Source organism: Anopheles stephensi, chromosome 2 (genome assembly GCF_013141755.1).
Source record: "Anopheles stephensi strain Indian chromosome 2, UCI_ANSTEP_V1.0, whole genome shotgun sequence".
Classification (NCBI taxonomy): domain Eukaryota; kingdom Metazoa; phylum Arthropoda; class Insecta; order Diptera; family Culicidae; genus Anopheles; species Anopheles stephensi.
Genome location: NC_050202.1, coordinates 80,720,090 through 80,735,496, shown reverse-complemented (window position 1 = coordinate 80,735,496; position 15,407 = coordinate 80,720,090). Strand labels below are relative to the sequence as shown.

The 15,407-nt window shown below is 46.9% G+C and overlaps 3 protein-coding genes across 3 annotated transcripts; 2 read left to right on the top strand and 1 right to left on the bottom strand.

Annotated features, from left to right (window-relative positions):
- Positions 1-535: 535 nt before the first annotated feature.
- On the bottom strand, positions 536-10,261 carry LOC118505518 (1-acyl-sn-glycerol-3-phosphate acyltransferase alpha). The gene is made up of 3 exons (XM_036041418.1): positions 9,376-10,261; positions 2,580-2,713; positions 536-2,495 (listed from the first exon to the last, which is right to left on the bottom strand). The coding sequence occupies exons 1-3, from the start codon at positions 9,558-9,560 to the stop codon at positions 1,762-1,764; spliced, it is 1,053 nt and encodes a 350-aa protein (XP_035897311.1). The 5' UTR covers positions 9,561-10,261; the 3' UTR covers positions 536-1,761.
- A 548-nt stretch (positions 10,262-10,809) lies between these two features.
- On the top strand, positions 10,810-11,938 carry LOC118505523 (NADH dehydrogenase [ubiquinone] 1 beta subcomplex subunit 8, mitochondrial). The gene is made up of 3 exons (XM_036041434.1): positions 10,810-10,971; positions 11,169-11,392; positions 11,463-11,938. The coding sequence occupies exons 1-3, from the start codon at positions 10,887-10,889 to the stop codon at positions 11,676-11,678; spliced, it is 525 nt and encodes a 174-aa protein (XP_035897327.1). The 5' UTR covers positions 10,810-10,886; the 3' UTR covers positions 11,679-11,938.
- A 157-nt stretch (positions 11,939-12,095) lies between these two features.
- LOC118505519 (WD repeat-containing protein 5) lies at positions 12,096-13,834 on the top strand. The gene is made up of 3 exons (XM_036041419.1): positions 12,096-12,517; positions 12,613-12,709; positions 12,799-13,834. Exons 1-3 carry the CDS (start codon positions 12,386-12,388, stop codon positions 13,611-13,613), a joined length of 1,044 nt encoding a protein of 347 aa, XP_035897312.1. The 5' UTR covers positions 12,096-12,385; the 3' UTR covers positions 13,614-13,834.
- The last annotated feature ends 1,573 nt before the right edge of the window (positions 13,835-15,407 follow it).

The following is a 15,407-nucleotide window of genomic DNA, read 5'->3' as shown; positions in this document are numbered from 1 at the left end:
CTGTATTGTTGAATACATCGGGAGAATCATCTCTTGTAATGGGCAAAACCAGGACAATGAACCCCATCAGCATCATAGCTACAATTGTTTGGATTTCCTCAGCTTAAACACCACTCGATATTGCATTATGGTCAGACCGTCCATTCTACGAGATGCAACAAAGTGAGGAAATACTGCCCCTAGGCAACCAATACCGGTTGCTAGCCCCTGGACTGTTGTTATGGCATTCTAACCAAATGTCAAATTTCAATTTCAACGGTCGCGTGTGATTATAGCAAGTGTTGCGTGCAAGCTAACCTCAAAATGCTGTTCAAATGTTAACCGCCACTTTGCATTCGGGAAAATTAACGTATCGCAACATTGTGGGAAATTTAAAAAGCGGAATAGGGAAACTTGAACAATCCTTATGCACTGCAATTGTATTTATACGGAATTCAGCACCCCGGATGCTGTTGTCGGAAGCTTTCCTCCTGAATACTGAACAGTGCGATTTGCTTCTTAAAATATGCTTCTTATTTAAAAAAAACACATTGCATGATTGCGAATACAGATTTATTATCATTAATTATACATCCCAGGCCATATCTTTTGATTACACGATTAAAGAACGCAAACTATACACAAATTATTATTAACGAATGTGGAATGAATATCATTAATACGGCACATTTTGCTTGCTTACGCTATGTGCTGTTTTTATGCCTACCTCCCAAACCCGCATCGCCTCTGTCCCAGAGTTTGCACCCAGTGGGGTGCGCGTATGGAAGCTGTACAAAACCGTGTTGCCTGTCTCCTATCACAAACGGCATGAGGAAAACGTGCCAACTACCTACATACAGGGGCCGGAAAAGGGAGGTGCCCCTCATTGCCCGATACTCGAAGGGATTGTTGGTGGTGTTTGCGTGAAGCTAGCATTTTACATGTTCAAGTAACACACGCACACGCACCCAGTTGCAACGAGATCCGAATGTAAAACAAGGAAACCAAACGTTAAGAAATAAAACAAAACAACAACCGCTAGACCGTTCGACAGAGCTTATACTACCTTCCGACCTAACTCATTTTTCCCTGTCCCTGCCTGTGTGGGTTTCACGAATCCTATATCAAATAAGACAAATATAAAATAATTTAATGCACCACTTCCACTCGTCTGTCCGTTTCACGAGTGTCTCTTAAAGCCTTTTTGCGTTGGTTTGTTGTTTTTTGCTTTTCCAATCTTAACACGATGAGAAGATGAAAAGGGGGAGAACGGGTAAAAGGGGGAGGAATTTTTAGAGTAGAACGTTTTTGGAAAGTTCACTCTACACGTGCCTCCTTCGCGCTTCCAGGTGGAGATGATGGCACAGTTTTGCTTGGTTTTGTTTGGTTTTTGGTTAATCGAAATTAATCTCACAAATTGCTCACCTCCTTTCCACATCCATTCACGGGTTCACTGTTCACGCTTTACCGCAGTTGCGCCATGGCTAGCCTAGTAGCGCTAGTAAGCGTTTTTTTGCTTTCAATCGTTCCTCCCTTTCCTTTTATATCCTGCGGTACATAACGTGCCTTTGCAGCTTCGTATTCCCTTATCCACTCTCTAGGAGAGACCGTCTACGAACTACCAACCCACTTCTCCATTTAAAATACCCGCGCTAATTTGGGGCGCTGCAGCAGCCTCTGCTGTGTCTCGTTGTAGTTAAAATCTTCTTTGAATTGTGGCAACCGAAATGCATGTTACTGCCTTACACAATTTAAAGCAAATGGCACGCGTCACGGCCAAAACTAATCTCGTTGTACGTCCTTGCGCCGGTAGGCGGTCGGTTCCTTGATCGGTGATGCATCGCCCCCGATGAGCGATTCAATTTTTCTCGGCTCGGGCTCAATAAAGGACGTGACGCCGGGTGGCGCTACGGTGGCACCACCACCGCCACTCACGGTCCGCACCGTGCTGGGCATGGCGGCTGCAATGCGCGAAATTACCGTCGCCGTACCTTTGGCGGGCGTAATTCCGTGTCCGCTAAGATTGAACCGATTCTCGACCTCCTTCGTGGTCGCTTTGAACGTTTCAATCATCGCGTTCCGGGTGCGCTCGATAAGCTCCGGTATGTCGTCATTGGTGAGCCCTTTGGTTTCGATCGGTGGCAGCGCGGTCACAATCACGTGCCCCGGATTCATCACCTTGTTCCGATCGTCCAGGAACGTGTGGTAGGAGCTGTACACGACCGGGAGGATCGGTAGCTGTGCGCGGACGGCCACATGAAACGCACCCTTCTTAAACGGGTGAATTTCGTTCGTGGTGCGGCGTGTGCCCTCCGGAAACACCCACAGCTTGGTGCGCCTCTTGATGAGCATCTTGGTTGAATCGTTCATGGCCGTTTGGGCACGCTGCGGATGCCGCCGATCGATGAAGATGAGCCCGGACAGCCAGGCGGCCAGACCGAAGGGCCAGGCAAAGAACAGCTCCCGCTTAGCGATCACCGTACACTTGTCCATAATGTGCCAGAAATCAAACATACCTACGGGACAGAGGGAAAAAAGGGGGCAAATTAATGACTGTTATGTGTGTGTGTGTGCATCGTCCTCATGCTGCGCTATCCTACCTAAAATATCGAGCGAGCTTTGATGGTTTGCCACCATCACCATGGCACGATCGGCACTCATGTGTTCCGCACCTCGAACCTCCCATTTGATGCTGACGATCGGTGATGCTAGCCGGCAAAATTTGCTCGCCAATCTGTAATTCAGAGGAGAGGAAAAAAACACACACAAAAATAATTTAAATTCATCCAAAACACCATTTCTGCTCAATGTAGTCCGATCGATTACAGCCGTTTGAAGATCACTAACTGCAACCTACACGCACGTGCTGCTACCAATGACCGGTGTCATGAACGCATGGGCGATACATTTACTCGATGACATGCGGCCAAGAGGCCAGGGTTATCGCAAAGGGACGCGTGTGTCAGCATGTTAATAGCACCGGTAGAACAGGTTGACCGTCCGAAAACTCCAGTGGACCAGATATCGGATCGGATACAGCCACCCGATACAACAACTGTACATGGCAATAGACCTGACACCGGTGCTCAGCTAGAATGTCACGAAAAACACCTTCTGCCGTCCCCAAAAGAAGTGGCGCACACTTTCTAGACGGTTCTAGGTGCGTGCTTGCCTTGACCTAGGACATGCGCATATGCTGGTAAGTGCAGCGCATCTCCCTCGCTACAGTTGATGCAGATCATTCGCATCGAGAGAGAGAGATGGAGCGAGAGATTGAGGGAGGGAGGTTACATTGTAAAAAGCGGGTCAAGCAGAACGTAACGCGGTACTGGCTGCTGCCTCCCTTCCATCGGTCCAGTTGCCGGTGGCCGGCGTCGGGAGGAGTGCGCATAATCCTTATCGCTAGTAGCGCTAATTGCTAATTGCTTGTGTGGGTATAGATGACGGTTAAATGGACCACGGCTTTTGCTGTAGAACAGCATTTAAGCACTGTTTACCTCGTTTACCTTCTCATGGAAATATCGATTCAAATTCAAATATATTAAATATTGAAAAGAGCGTACCATAGTAAAGCTATTGATGCACTATTGAAGAGACGGATTAAGTGTATCGTTGCGCCAGTACGCACCTACCATCAACGAGTTCTGCCATAGTCTTGTGACGCTCCGGCATTAATTTCTTTGTCGCGGCATGTTTCTTCGACACTCTAACTAGGTATGATACCAATTAGGGATGGGCAGATCCGACCATTTGCCGGATCGGATCTGCCCGGAGTCGAATCCTGATTCATGATTCCGCGTTCCAGTTTTTTTTACCTGGGGGGGGGGGGGGGGGTGATTGCAGGGCTGACTGAGGCTGTATGTGAATAGCCATATGAAGATTTTGCCATATGAAGACCGGCACCCGTATGACCCGTATGATCCGTATGACCTGTGAGGTAGGCGAAAATGCATCATTACCGAAGGTAACACTTGCATTACCCAAGGCAAGGTATTGCTTGCATTACCAAAGCCGAAAAATCATTATCATCCCATGTTTTCCTATTTGAGTTTATAAAGCCAGGCTACATGATGCGAGGTGCCAAAAAGGTGTCGCTAAAAAGGGGGGGGATTTGCTAAATTTTTCCGTCAAAATCATCTCGGTTAGCAATGCGGTCAGGCCGTTCTTTATGAAAAAAAAAACAAATCATCTCGGTTCATCTACCCGCGTTATTTAGAGCACTTCATGCTATCTCTCTCTTCAACCGAAAACTAACATGGCAACGCATGGAAAGTGACAGAGAGGACTAGAGAGAAGCGAAATCTTTCCGAGAATGCAGCTCTAGGAGGCGAAATCTTTTTGACGGATGGATTTCGCATAACCCCCCCCGTTTTCAGCGAAATCGTTTTGGCATCTCGCATCATGTAGCCTGGCTTATACACCCAAACAAATTTGCCAAATTTGAGTAAGCAGCCGCTGCAAAATGAAAAAAACACACAGTAAACGAAATTTGGGGCGGTCCGGTGGCCGAGGCGACAGCGGTGCGGATCTTCACACGGGACAGGACCGGGGTTCAAATCCCATCCAGATCGCCTCCCCGTACGTAAGGCTGACTACTTTTCTACGGGTAAAAATTAAGTCACAGAAAAGCCCGAAATGGCAGGCCGAGACCTCTCGAGGCTCGCCAAGGAAGAAGAAGAAGAAGCGAAAGTAAAAAAGAAGCAGAAATCTTCTAGAATCTCTCCTCCAAAATTCTACCCGTAAATTATACATCCAAGCAACCGGCTGGCAAGGACAAAGAAGAGAGGAGATAACGCAGAACAGTGTGTACGACATACATTTGCAGCAGAACGGGAATCTGGAGCGCGGAATCAAAACTATTCCGGAACTGGTCGATATCTTTTTTTTCGGATCGGATCGGACTCAATTATGTGCTGGATCGGATCAGAATCGTGATTCCGAACCGGAGCGTCCATCCCTAATACCAACGCAATTAATTACCCTATCAGACCATCCCCGGGGAGCTTATCAAACCGCCCAGCTTTGATATCCGTCTCGATACCGTCGGATTATAATCGTCGCCTGCACAAAGACAGTTTAAGCCGGATCCGGGCTTAACTTCGACCGCATCATCGATTACCTCCTTTTAGGATCCCTCCCGGTTTCTAGAAGCACCCACGATCGCACCAAAGGCATGGGAAGGACTTACCACCTTACTAAGCGGGTGGGTGATTTAATTCACATTTCAAACACGATAATGGTGGACGCGCGTGTTCGATTCGGGTGCAAAGTACACTTGGGGGGGGGGGGGGGGGGAAAGGTATCGGGTTGGTTGAAAGCTTTTGCGCCGAAAAGATCACGTTTCGGGTGACGTATGCACCGGCCCCGGTATGTCCCCATTTGTGGCGCTGCCGCTTATCACTCGGGCACGCGTGCATCGTTTCGAGAACCGTCTGTTGGACATTAGACGTACGCACGTCCTGGTTTATGATCGGTGCGGCTTAAGCTCTTCCGGCTAAACATTGTCCAATCGATAAGCTATGGCGGGGGATGGTCCTAGGGCTCGTGAGTGGTGGGCAGGTCATTAGACGCTCCGAATAGTTTGAATCAATGTTCAAACAATTTGATTTAGCCATTAATTCTGTCTCGCGCAAGCACATTTGTTTAAACTGCGGTACATGCGCAAACCCTTCCTTGAAGCGAGCCCCAACTGTGTAATCCACCCAAATTCCAACCATATCGCACCGTTATCCTCCGCCTTTACCTTTTACTGCTCAACCTTTGAACCAAGTATGCAAGGGACGGATAAACGGACCTCTGTGCGTTGGGTCGGTTGCTAGCGATATAAATAGTCCAAAAATAACGATTAGAAAACGATTGCACAGGGCAACAACAGTGGGCGAGCAAAGCAGATGAGGTAGGAGCTTCTCTCGGAGTGCGATTTTTGTACTGTTTTAAAGGTTCTTTTTGCCCAGTGGCACGTTATCACCAACCGATAGGTATCGTGCGGTTGGGATCCCTTATCGGAACGCTTTGTTATTTCGGTGTGCCTCTGGATTAGCGCGACGTGCCCACGTAGTAGAACAAGGGGGACTTGTTCTGACGCCAATCATATTTTTGCGCCCAGAAACTGACCTTTTCCAGCCGATCGTGCAGCGGGACGGGTGGAACGGCATTGGAAAAATGCATTCAAGATAATGCATCGATTCATGTTAATCTATTTGCGGAGGCCTGTAAGATATTATTTAAAGCATCTGTAACTGACGGTAGGTTCATGATGGCGATTGCATCGCGGGGCTGGGGTTCGTCTGTTCGTTGTGATTATATTAATTCCAACGGAGGCGATTGTAGCGAGCTTAAATTTAAAATACTAAAAAAACCTCTCCCTACCAGGCCTGTAATACAAAAACAACCAAGCTTTTCCGGAGAAATATGAGCCCACGGAAAGTGCATTGTTGCAGGATTTGTATGGAAATGCCCTGCTGCAATACCTGCTGCGCAGCATAAAATGCACCTTTTTTTTGCCCAGCACCGTTCCTCGTAACGTTTTGTTTGGTTTGGGACAAAAACAAAAAGGAGAAAGAAGAAAAAAAAACCCATCCATACACCATCACATTTCTCCGCCAACATATCCCCCTGTGGTGACGACGTTATTGGCCTTGGGCAAATGTCGCGCGTCAGTAGAACTTGAACAAAAAAAAACGAAAAACAATTAAAAAAAAGTAATACCAACCACTGTGTGTGTGTGTGTGTGTGCTGCACTTTCTGCCCGTTTGGTGCATAATCCTGCTTACTTTTGCGCCGTACGCAAGGCCACACACGTGTGTCGTTGCCGGCGTCGGTTTTGGCCTTAAAGCCTCGGTCGTAGAGATGGGGTGCGGGGGGATAAGTAAACCAAGGTTGGGTAGCTATTTCTATTTTTTTACGGTTAATTTCAGGCTTAACTCTTCATTAGATTGGTGGTCGCTAGTTCAGTGGTCGTAAAGCTTTCTGGCCTATTAGACTAACCTGTAAAGACAGCTGACGCTATAGGCATTAAACGCTAATGACTGATGGCGCGTTGTGGCCGGTCATGGCCAGTATTAATTTTTAACATTTTTCTTTTGGATCAATGCATTTTTCTAGAATCATTCAACTAGACCCAATGGGAGTAAAAGATCATCCTTGATCTTCTGGGCGTAGTAAAGCATCATTCATCAGCTCATCTATAGTGACGGGGGGAACGTCTCGTGCTTAAAACGAGTGTACACCGCGCTTCCAGCACTTCCTTCCTTCCTTTCTTGTACTTTCCGTTGCCCTTTATCGCTCCTGCTTCCCCTCCCAATCCCCTCCCATCCCCTCAATCCCCCATCGCAGAGGAAAGCGATGCGCTGTTTTTATCAGCAGCCGGCAGCAGCACGATCGCGAAACCCCCCGGCACTTGAAGCTAATTGAACCGAATTGAGTAAACATTCCGGCACACCAAAAGCGACACCAGTTCGCTCCTTCTCCACACAGCATTTGCCTTTCGCTCGTGGCAAGATCTGGAGCGCAGCAGCAAGGCGGGGCGGGCAAATGGATGAGCACCCCAAGAATCATCTTGCCATCACCCGGCTCGCGTTTGCGCGGCTTGGCGGAAGCATTTACCGCACGGTTGTGCGTGCGGTTGGTGTAGGACGTGGATTAGGCAGGGTGGAAACTGGGGGCAGCAAAAATTGTGATTCAGTCAACAATGCTGCCTGCAACGTGCCCCCAGGCCAGAGTAAGAGCAAACGAGCCAGAATGCTGACCAGACAAACTGGTGCGGAGACGCTTATGTTAGTTGCTTATTTTTCGTTGTAAAACGAAGTTGTAGTAGAACTGGTGCATGTCAAAAGCACACGGTCTGTGCGCCTTGGCTACCATGCACGGCACGTGTAATAAGCAGCAAAATTTTCAAACATTTGCTTCAATTATGTATGAAGGAACAACTTTCGAGCTGTAATGAATAATCAAATCCCATTTCCAGGTGTGTAATATACCCATTAACCGGATCGCGTATGACGTACTTTCAAGAACATCTGTTTCGGGAAAATACCCTTGCGCAATGAATCTTTCGGAAAAGTGTGTACGGGGAAAGCAAACAGCGTCCATGTTCTACCCACCATGGACTTCTTTTTAGCAAAACAAGAGGTAGAAGAGTTGTGTCGCAGCAGTTGTGTCGTTGGATTCGACCCCACAAACACACCCCCATTTATTTGGACCCAGTCCCCGGGAAACCCATACGCGCATCCTTCCCGAGCGTCCACTCCATCTCGATGAGGTAGGGAATTGATAAGTACCACCAGTACGGGCGCGCGTATCAATAACCGAAGTGCTCCAAGATTGGCACGACAGGTATGGCACGAGAGAGCAGATGAAAACGCGATACGCGAAAGGGCCACGGCGCGTTGCTGCCTATCAATAAGCTGATTCATTGTATGCTGCCCATACGTTGCACGGCTAGATGATAAGGGAGATGGTTGGGACGTAATCATAACGGGCATGGTAGGTAGGTCGCCACATGTCTCGGGGAACCAGACCTACCCAACAACAAAAAAAAAGCACCGACGATGGAAAGACTAATTTTAGACCGTTTCGCCTAAATAACATAATTATTCTTAGACTCGCCAGGTACATATAGCAGCAGTGCCGATGGTCTTTGAATGCCAATATAAAAATGGGATTAAAGGGCACACATGACACACAGAGCCATAATGTGCGATTAAACAGACAGATTGTGCTCAAGTGCCTGAACCTGCCTTTAGATAAACGCTAGCCAAAAGTACCATCAACAAACAATAAATTTTGTTACTGGCTTGATTTTTCTTTTTTCTGCTGGTAATGCTTGAAACGCAGTAAAAATCTTAAATGTTCTTAAACGTCCTTGAAGGAGCACAAACTGTGGACATGCTTTATGTTACAGAATACCACTGTTTGTTGTTGAATCGATACATCTGCCAGCGTCACGACTGGTGTGATACGTTCCTAACTCAGCTGATTGAGTTGAAACAAGCTGGACAAGCAAACTGAAGTAGTTTCCCCGGGGAGGTTCATATAACGTGACTTTTCATATTGGTCCTTTAAAACTTCAATTCCCATCCAAGTGTTCTGTGAAACGTCATCTGGAACGGATTTTCCCTGGCCCCCGGTGGTCGCCACTACAGAAGAATATCGATTATTTCGACACGTTGCTGGTTGTGTCTGTTTTTCCACCCATATTTTCCATGGATTTTCACGCACCGTGTACGCAGCTCCCAACCACTATCTCTTTCTATTTTTCCTCCCCTTCTCACTCTCACTCTTTGCCTTGATAAAAGGCAGGGCACGTGGGAAAATAGTGTAGCGAGAACATCCTAGAAACAGTTTTCCTCTCCTTCGCGGTGCACCAGCAATCTCCCCCCCCCAATGCCTACTTACATCAGATTCCGCACATCGCACGGCCGAAACAGGAAGACGGGTATCAGCAGGAAGGAGTTCAGTATGACGACACCGTAGTAGACGACGAATTTAAAGTAGTACCGGAATCGGCTCGACGTTTCGTAGAATATTGGCATCAGTATGATGGCACAGATGAGAAACAGCTCCGCATAATTCGATATCATTTTGGCGATGCTCTTTGCTTACGGCTCGGTTTTATTCGATGAGCTCGAAGCTGGGTGCGTCGTTTATGCACGTCGATGTTTCCTTTGGTTGTGTTGTGTTTACCCACGGACACACGGACTGTTGTTATGGTTTGCCACTCGATAAGAAGCACGGTAATGGAAATGCAGGATCGATCATCACTGTTGCACAATGCACCTACTGCACACGCATCACGGCGGCGAAATGCACCTTTCTTCCGTCAGCTGTATTGCTGACAGTATCAAACGTTGACTCCTACACTACACATAAGGACACTCGGCAAAATGTAATCGATTGCACTGCACACACTCTACGCTCCCGAGCTTGTTTGATCCTGGTCGGCGAATGTCCTTACGGCGCAAGCTGTCAACTTAATACTGCTCTACAGTGTACCAGCACGGTCCTAACAAACCGTGTCGGTGGCCACACAAAAACGGTTGTGTTTAATTCTTTACTTATTTGTACTTCCGTTTTGTTTTATCCAGAGCTCACGGAAACGAAGCGCCCGTTCACCACGAGCCAGAAGTTTTCGCTTCTCTATTGCAACTGCGGCTTCACGAGAATGCCGTGTGCGGTGTGTGCGCTCTCCGGGGTTGCGTTTAACGTTAAGCAGGCTTCACACGTCGATATAAGCAAACGAGAGCGCACCGAACGGGAGAGAGAGAGAGAGAGAGAGAGAAGGTCAAAGAGCGAGTGAGCTGTCAAAATTGTCTCGCTGCGGTCAATGGTGCAGTGCTGGAAATAATTACAATTCGATGTTTGTTATTGCTGCTGAAACGAATTATGCGAGACGTGTGAATATTGTAATTTTGTGACACGAGCGAATGTATTTTAGCTGTTCATTGAGCGTAGAAATTATATTTCTTTTTGTTCGTGCATTGCTTTTGTATAAATGAGGTGTACAGCAGATTTGAAATGTAGGACATGGAATAAATATTTAAATGATGTGATAAATTTCCAAATCACACGCAATCTATGAGCGTTTGATGATGGATAATAGGAATGATTTCCATGAAATGTTTCCTGATTCGAGAACACAAATGATCCAATATAACTAAATAAAATGGGCCCTTAGGCACTTAAATATCTTTTTATTATTGATTTACACCACATAAAATTGTATTTCCCTCAAAAAAAAAAAAAAATACTCCACTGAGTCGATTCGAAAATATTTCGAAATAATTCGAAAGATTTTCGAAAACGATTATGTTCGTTGGGTTTCGAACCCGTCAATCCGACACCCTTGAGTGGAACTGTCAAATTGCTTTGCTCGCAAAAAAAATACGACGAAAAAACACCTCTTGAAAATGGCAGCATTGATCAAGGGAATCAAATTTGGGGCCCAAATCACGAACCGAAACCCAGCAATACTCTACACGAGCGTAAGAAACCGTAAGTACCAGCAAGGAACTATCGATTCCTTCGGGGCTTTAGCATGGAACGGTGCATTTCCATTCGATTTGTGCGGCGCAGAATTTACGTAACTTTTGTGACAAGAGCCCGGACCTGTCGCAAAGCAGGACTTTGGTTTGTTTACGTTTCATCTTGCTGCGAACTACATAGAACGTATTGTGCTTTGCTGCTTTCAGATGGTTGGAACAAAGATTATAAGCCTAGCAAATTTCCCGAAACGGAAAAGGAACGAGAATTGGCGGCCAAGAAGTATGGACTAACTACGGCCGAATACCAGCCATACCCGGACGATGGTCTGGGCTACGGTGACTATCCGAAGCTGCCAGATGTGCCGGTGGAGGCGCGCGATCCCTACTATCCGTACGATTTTCCGGAATTGAAGAGAAATCTGCACGATCCAGTAAGTTGCCAAAAGCAATCCCTTCGGTACTGTGATGTGTTTTTAATACGTTTGTACGACTGTGTTGTAGCTCCATGCCGAGACCGACTTCTGGGCGGAGGATCGTTTCGGTTCAGCGGAACCGTTGCGCTACTCGATGAAAACGTACTGGCTATCGTTTTTGGGCGTCATGACCGGCTGCTTCGCACTGTACTACTGGCTTGAAAACTACAAAATGTTCCGACCAGTGCTTGCCAAGCAGTATCCTTACGAAGGAAAGGCTCACTACACGTTCGAGAAGAAGTAAAACAACTTTCGGCAGGCTACAGCAATAGCTAAGAAGAACGCTAAGCCGGTGTGCTGCTGCATTCAAATAGAAACATTTGTGAACAACATCCCGCGAAACCAACAAACAGCTAAACAATTTCCACTGCTGGCGAGTGGTGCCGGTTCCAACGATCCACTCGGTTCTGGACAAAACAACAACGTAGATTGCAAGAATTGTTATGTGCGCTATGTAAATAAAAAGAAGTTACAAAGCCCACTGCTAAACTTGTGGTATTCGAATCATGAAATCCCAAATCCTGCAGTAAATAGAAAGAAATGCAAAACAAACGAAAAATTAACACATTTAGCACATCGCCCAAGAGTTGGTACTAAAACATGGTCTAAAAACTGCATCCCGAATTTGACGTTTCAACTGCTCGAAAAAGTCGAGCACAAATTTCCGCTTTTGACAGCAAAAAAGACGCGAACCTGCAAAGGTCGATTGTTTGGGTTCAGCAGCATTGCGCTAGCGAGTAGATTTTCATTAAAAAATTTGCCCATTTTCAACTAAAAGTTCACGTACTAAGCAAAACAATTGTTGCTCGGTGTGTCTGCGCATCCCGCTAAACAATAATCCGTGGTATCGCACGACGCGATAGCACGCAGCAGGCGAGCAAAGGCTCATACAATCTTGGCTTGTGTGTGTGTGCGTGTTTTTTTTGTTTTGGAAGGACACTATCCTGAACCATGGTACCGATTGGAGGGCCGGTTGGGCATGGTGGGCACCCGATTCACATACCAACTCCGATCCAGAATGCTCCTCCACCGTCGCAGAGCCAGCATGCACCATCTAGTCAGAACCGGCAGTCGCTTTCCGTGGTACGTATTGATTCCTGTATTGCAACAAAATCAAAGAGCCAATAATCCACCTTAACTTGCATTGTCTTTTCCTTCCCCCTCTTTTTTGTTTGCAGAAACCAAATTATACCCTCAAGTTCACACTAGCCGGACATACGAAAGCGGTTTCGGCAGTAAAATTTAGCCCGAACGGGGAATGGCTTGCAAGCTCCTGTAAGTTTAACGCTGCACCGCCGCCATCCGTCAGCATTTCCGGCCACTGCAATAATACCGATCTGGGTTTTGTTTTTTTTTTTCTGCAGCTGCTGACAAGTTGATCAAAATATGGGGTGCATACGATGGCAAGTTCGAGAAAACGATCTCGGGCCACAAGCTCGGTATTAACGATGTGGCGTGGTCGAGCGACAGTCGCTTGCTGGTAACGGCCAGCGACGACAAGACGCTCAAAATCTGGGAACTCAGCTCGGGCAAGTGTCTGAAAACGCTGAAGGGCCACACCAACTACGTGTTCTGCTGCAACTTCAACCCGCAAAGCAATCTGATCGTGTCGGGCAGCTTCGACGAGTCGGTGCGCATCTGGGACGTGCGTACCGGCAAGTGTCTGAAGACGTTGCCCGCCCACTCGGATCCGGTGTCGGCGGTACACTTCAACCGCGACGGTTCGCTGATCGTTTCGTCGAGCTACGATGGGTTGTGTCGCATCTGGGACACGGCCAGCGGCCAGTGCCTGAAGACGCTGATCGACGACGACAATCCGCCCGTTTCGTTCGTCAAGTTTTCCCCGAACGGCAAGTACATCCTGGCGGCCACGCTCGACAACACGCTCAAGCTGTGGGACTACTCGAAGGGCAAGTGCCTGAAGACGTACACGGGCCACCGCAACGAGAAGTACTGCATCTTTGCCAACTTTTCCGTCACCGGTGGCAAGTGGATTGTGTCGGGCAGTGAGGACCACATGGTTTACATCTGGAACCTTCAGAGCAAGGAGATCGTGCAGACGCTGCAGGGCCACACGGATACGGTGCTCTGTACGGCGTGCCATCCGACCGAGAACATCATCGCTTCGGCTGCGCTCGAGAACGACAAAACGATAAAGCTTTGGAAGAGCGATACGTAGAGCGGTTGGCCCACCGTACCCACTGCTCGGCGGCACACAAAAGCGTGGCAAGGGAGGGCATTTGGTTTAGGAGTAATTTCATGCAACAGCTGATAGGAAAGGTAGAAGCGACATCCCTAGCACAGTAAGCAAGATTCAGAACGGTTTTATAAGCATACGACGTCTGGTGTATAACAATATACGAACTAACCATACAACCTACTACTACACTGTACTACGAAGAAAGTGTACGCCTTTTTTCTTGCCGATTGCATTCTCCGAAATTACGCTAAAACAAGAGACAGACAGAGAGAGAGAGAGAGTATGCTTAAAATTGTCACCGAAACCGATAAACACACACACCCTTGCCTCCGTGTAATGTACCATTCAATTCTGTAGGCAAACCGCACCGCAAAACGAATAAAAATTAAGTCGTTATCTGTAAACATAAATTATAAGCCGAACATAAAGAACCACCCAGCTAATCTGGGACTGGCTCTTGCTCAACCTCCCCCCCCCCCCCCGGAACCGCCCAATTCAAATAAGGCAAAATTATGCGTGAAAGTGCCGATTACGCGCGGTACCCATTGTTGGTGCGTTGCTGTGTCGCCGTTTATTTTTTCCCAAACCGTAGTTTCAGCACTTTACAACCCTGTTTGGCAAATGCGTGCAAATGTCTTTGAAATCTAGTGCTTCTATTTTTTTATTTAAAGAAGGGTTGTTTTATTTTTGTATCGGCTCTGCGGGTGCCATCCAATTTTATGTACCTGTTATTTTATGCCCCATAATACTCCCGGCGACAGCAGCAACAACAACAAAAAAGGCGAGAGTCAATCAAACGCACTCCCGGCATCGGTAGAAGAACCGCAAAAAAAAGAAAAACAAAAGTTTCACTTTCATTAGTTGGTACCGCAATGTTATTAGCCCCAGCCGCCTTTGGACCGCTTTCAAACCGGGCCAATAATTTAGACCATCTGGGGCCGGGGTGAGGCAGTTCGATCGATTAAAAATAAACCACCACTGCTGCCACTGCCAATAAATGGAAAACAATTCCGGGGAATAATACAATGATGCCACCCGGGGCCCGATCCAACATCATCAGGCTAGTAATTACGTTCCTACGATCGTCTTTGTGATGGTCGGTTTCGTTTTACGCGGTTTATAGTTCAAAATTGATACCGGTCGCGGCTGCACTGGAAGAGTGACGGAAAACAAAGGCAAAAAGGAACGGAATTAGGCGTGATTTATTAGGAGCAGCGATGTAAGCGTAATAAAGGAATTATGCACTTCCCAGCATCTTCTCACCAGCGGTTCATATTCTTCTTTGGAGATCGAACGATGATAGCCACGGTGGTACTTTCCGTTTTGTGGCGGATCCATCGTGTGCTAATGGAGTAATTAGTTTATTAGTAGCTGCGGTCATGCGGCAGAAGCCTCCCCGAAGTTGTGCAATTGATCGGGCGAGGTATATGATTGTAGCTCCTTAACAATTATGTAAGATCGTAACGGAAGAATCGAGATCGTGATCGTGTAGTAAGCTGTTTGAAAGGCTTATGGAGTTCGATCAATTTCCAAGTGAGAGTCAGATCAAGTGAGCTTCAGTTAGAAGAATCTATGTTGCTATTATAGTCTTAATTTAACTTTATGAAGCGTTGTGAATGGCGATCAGTTTTTGTATTCGGGTGACATAATTAATTATCTCGACAATGTTTTGCAAAAATTAATTAAGCAATTTGAGCGAACTAAAAGAACTAACAAAAAAAAGTAATTAATAAAAATAAGATAGTAATTGGAGTGAAGCAAGAGCGAAAGGTC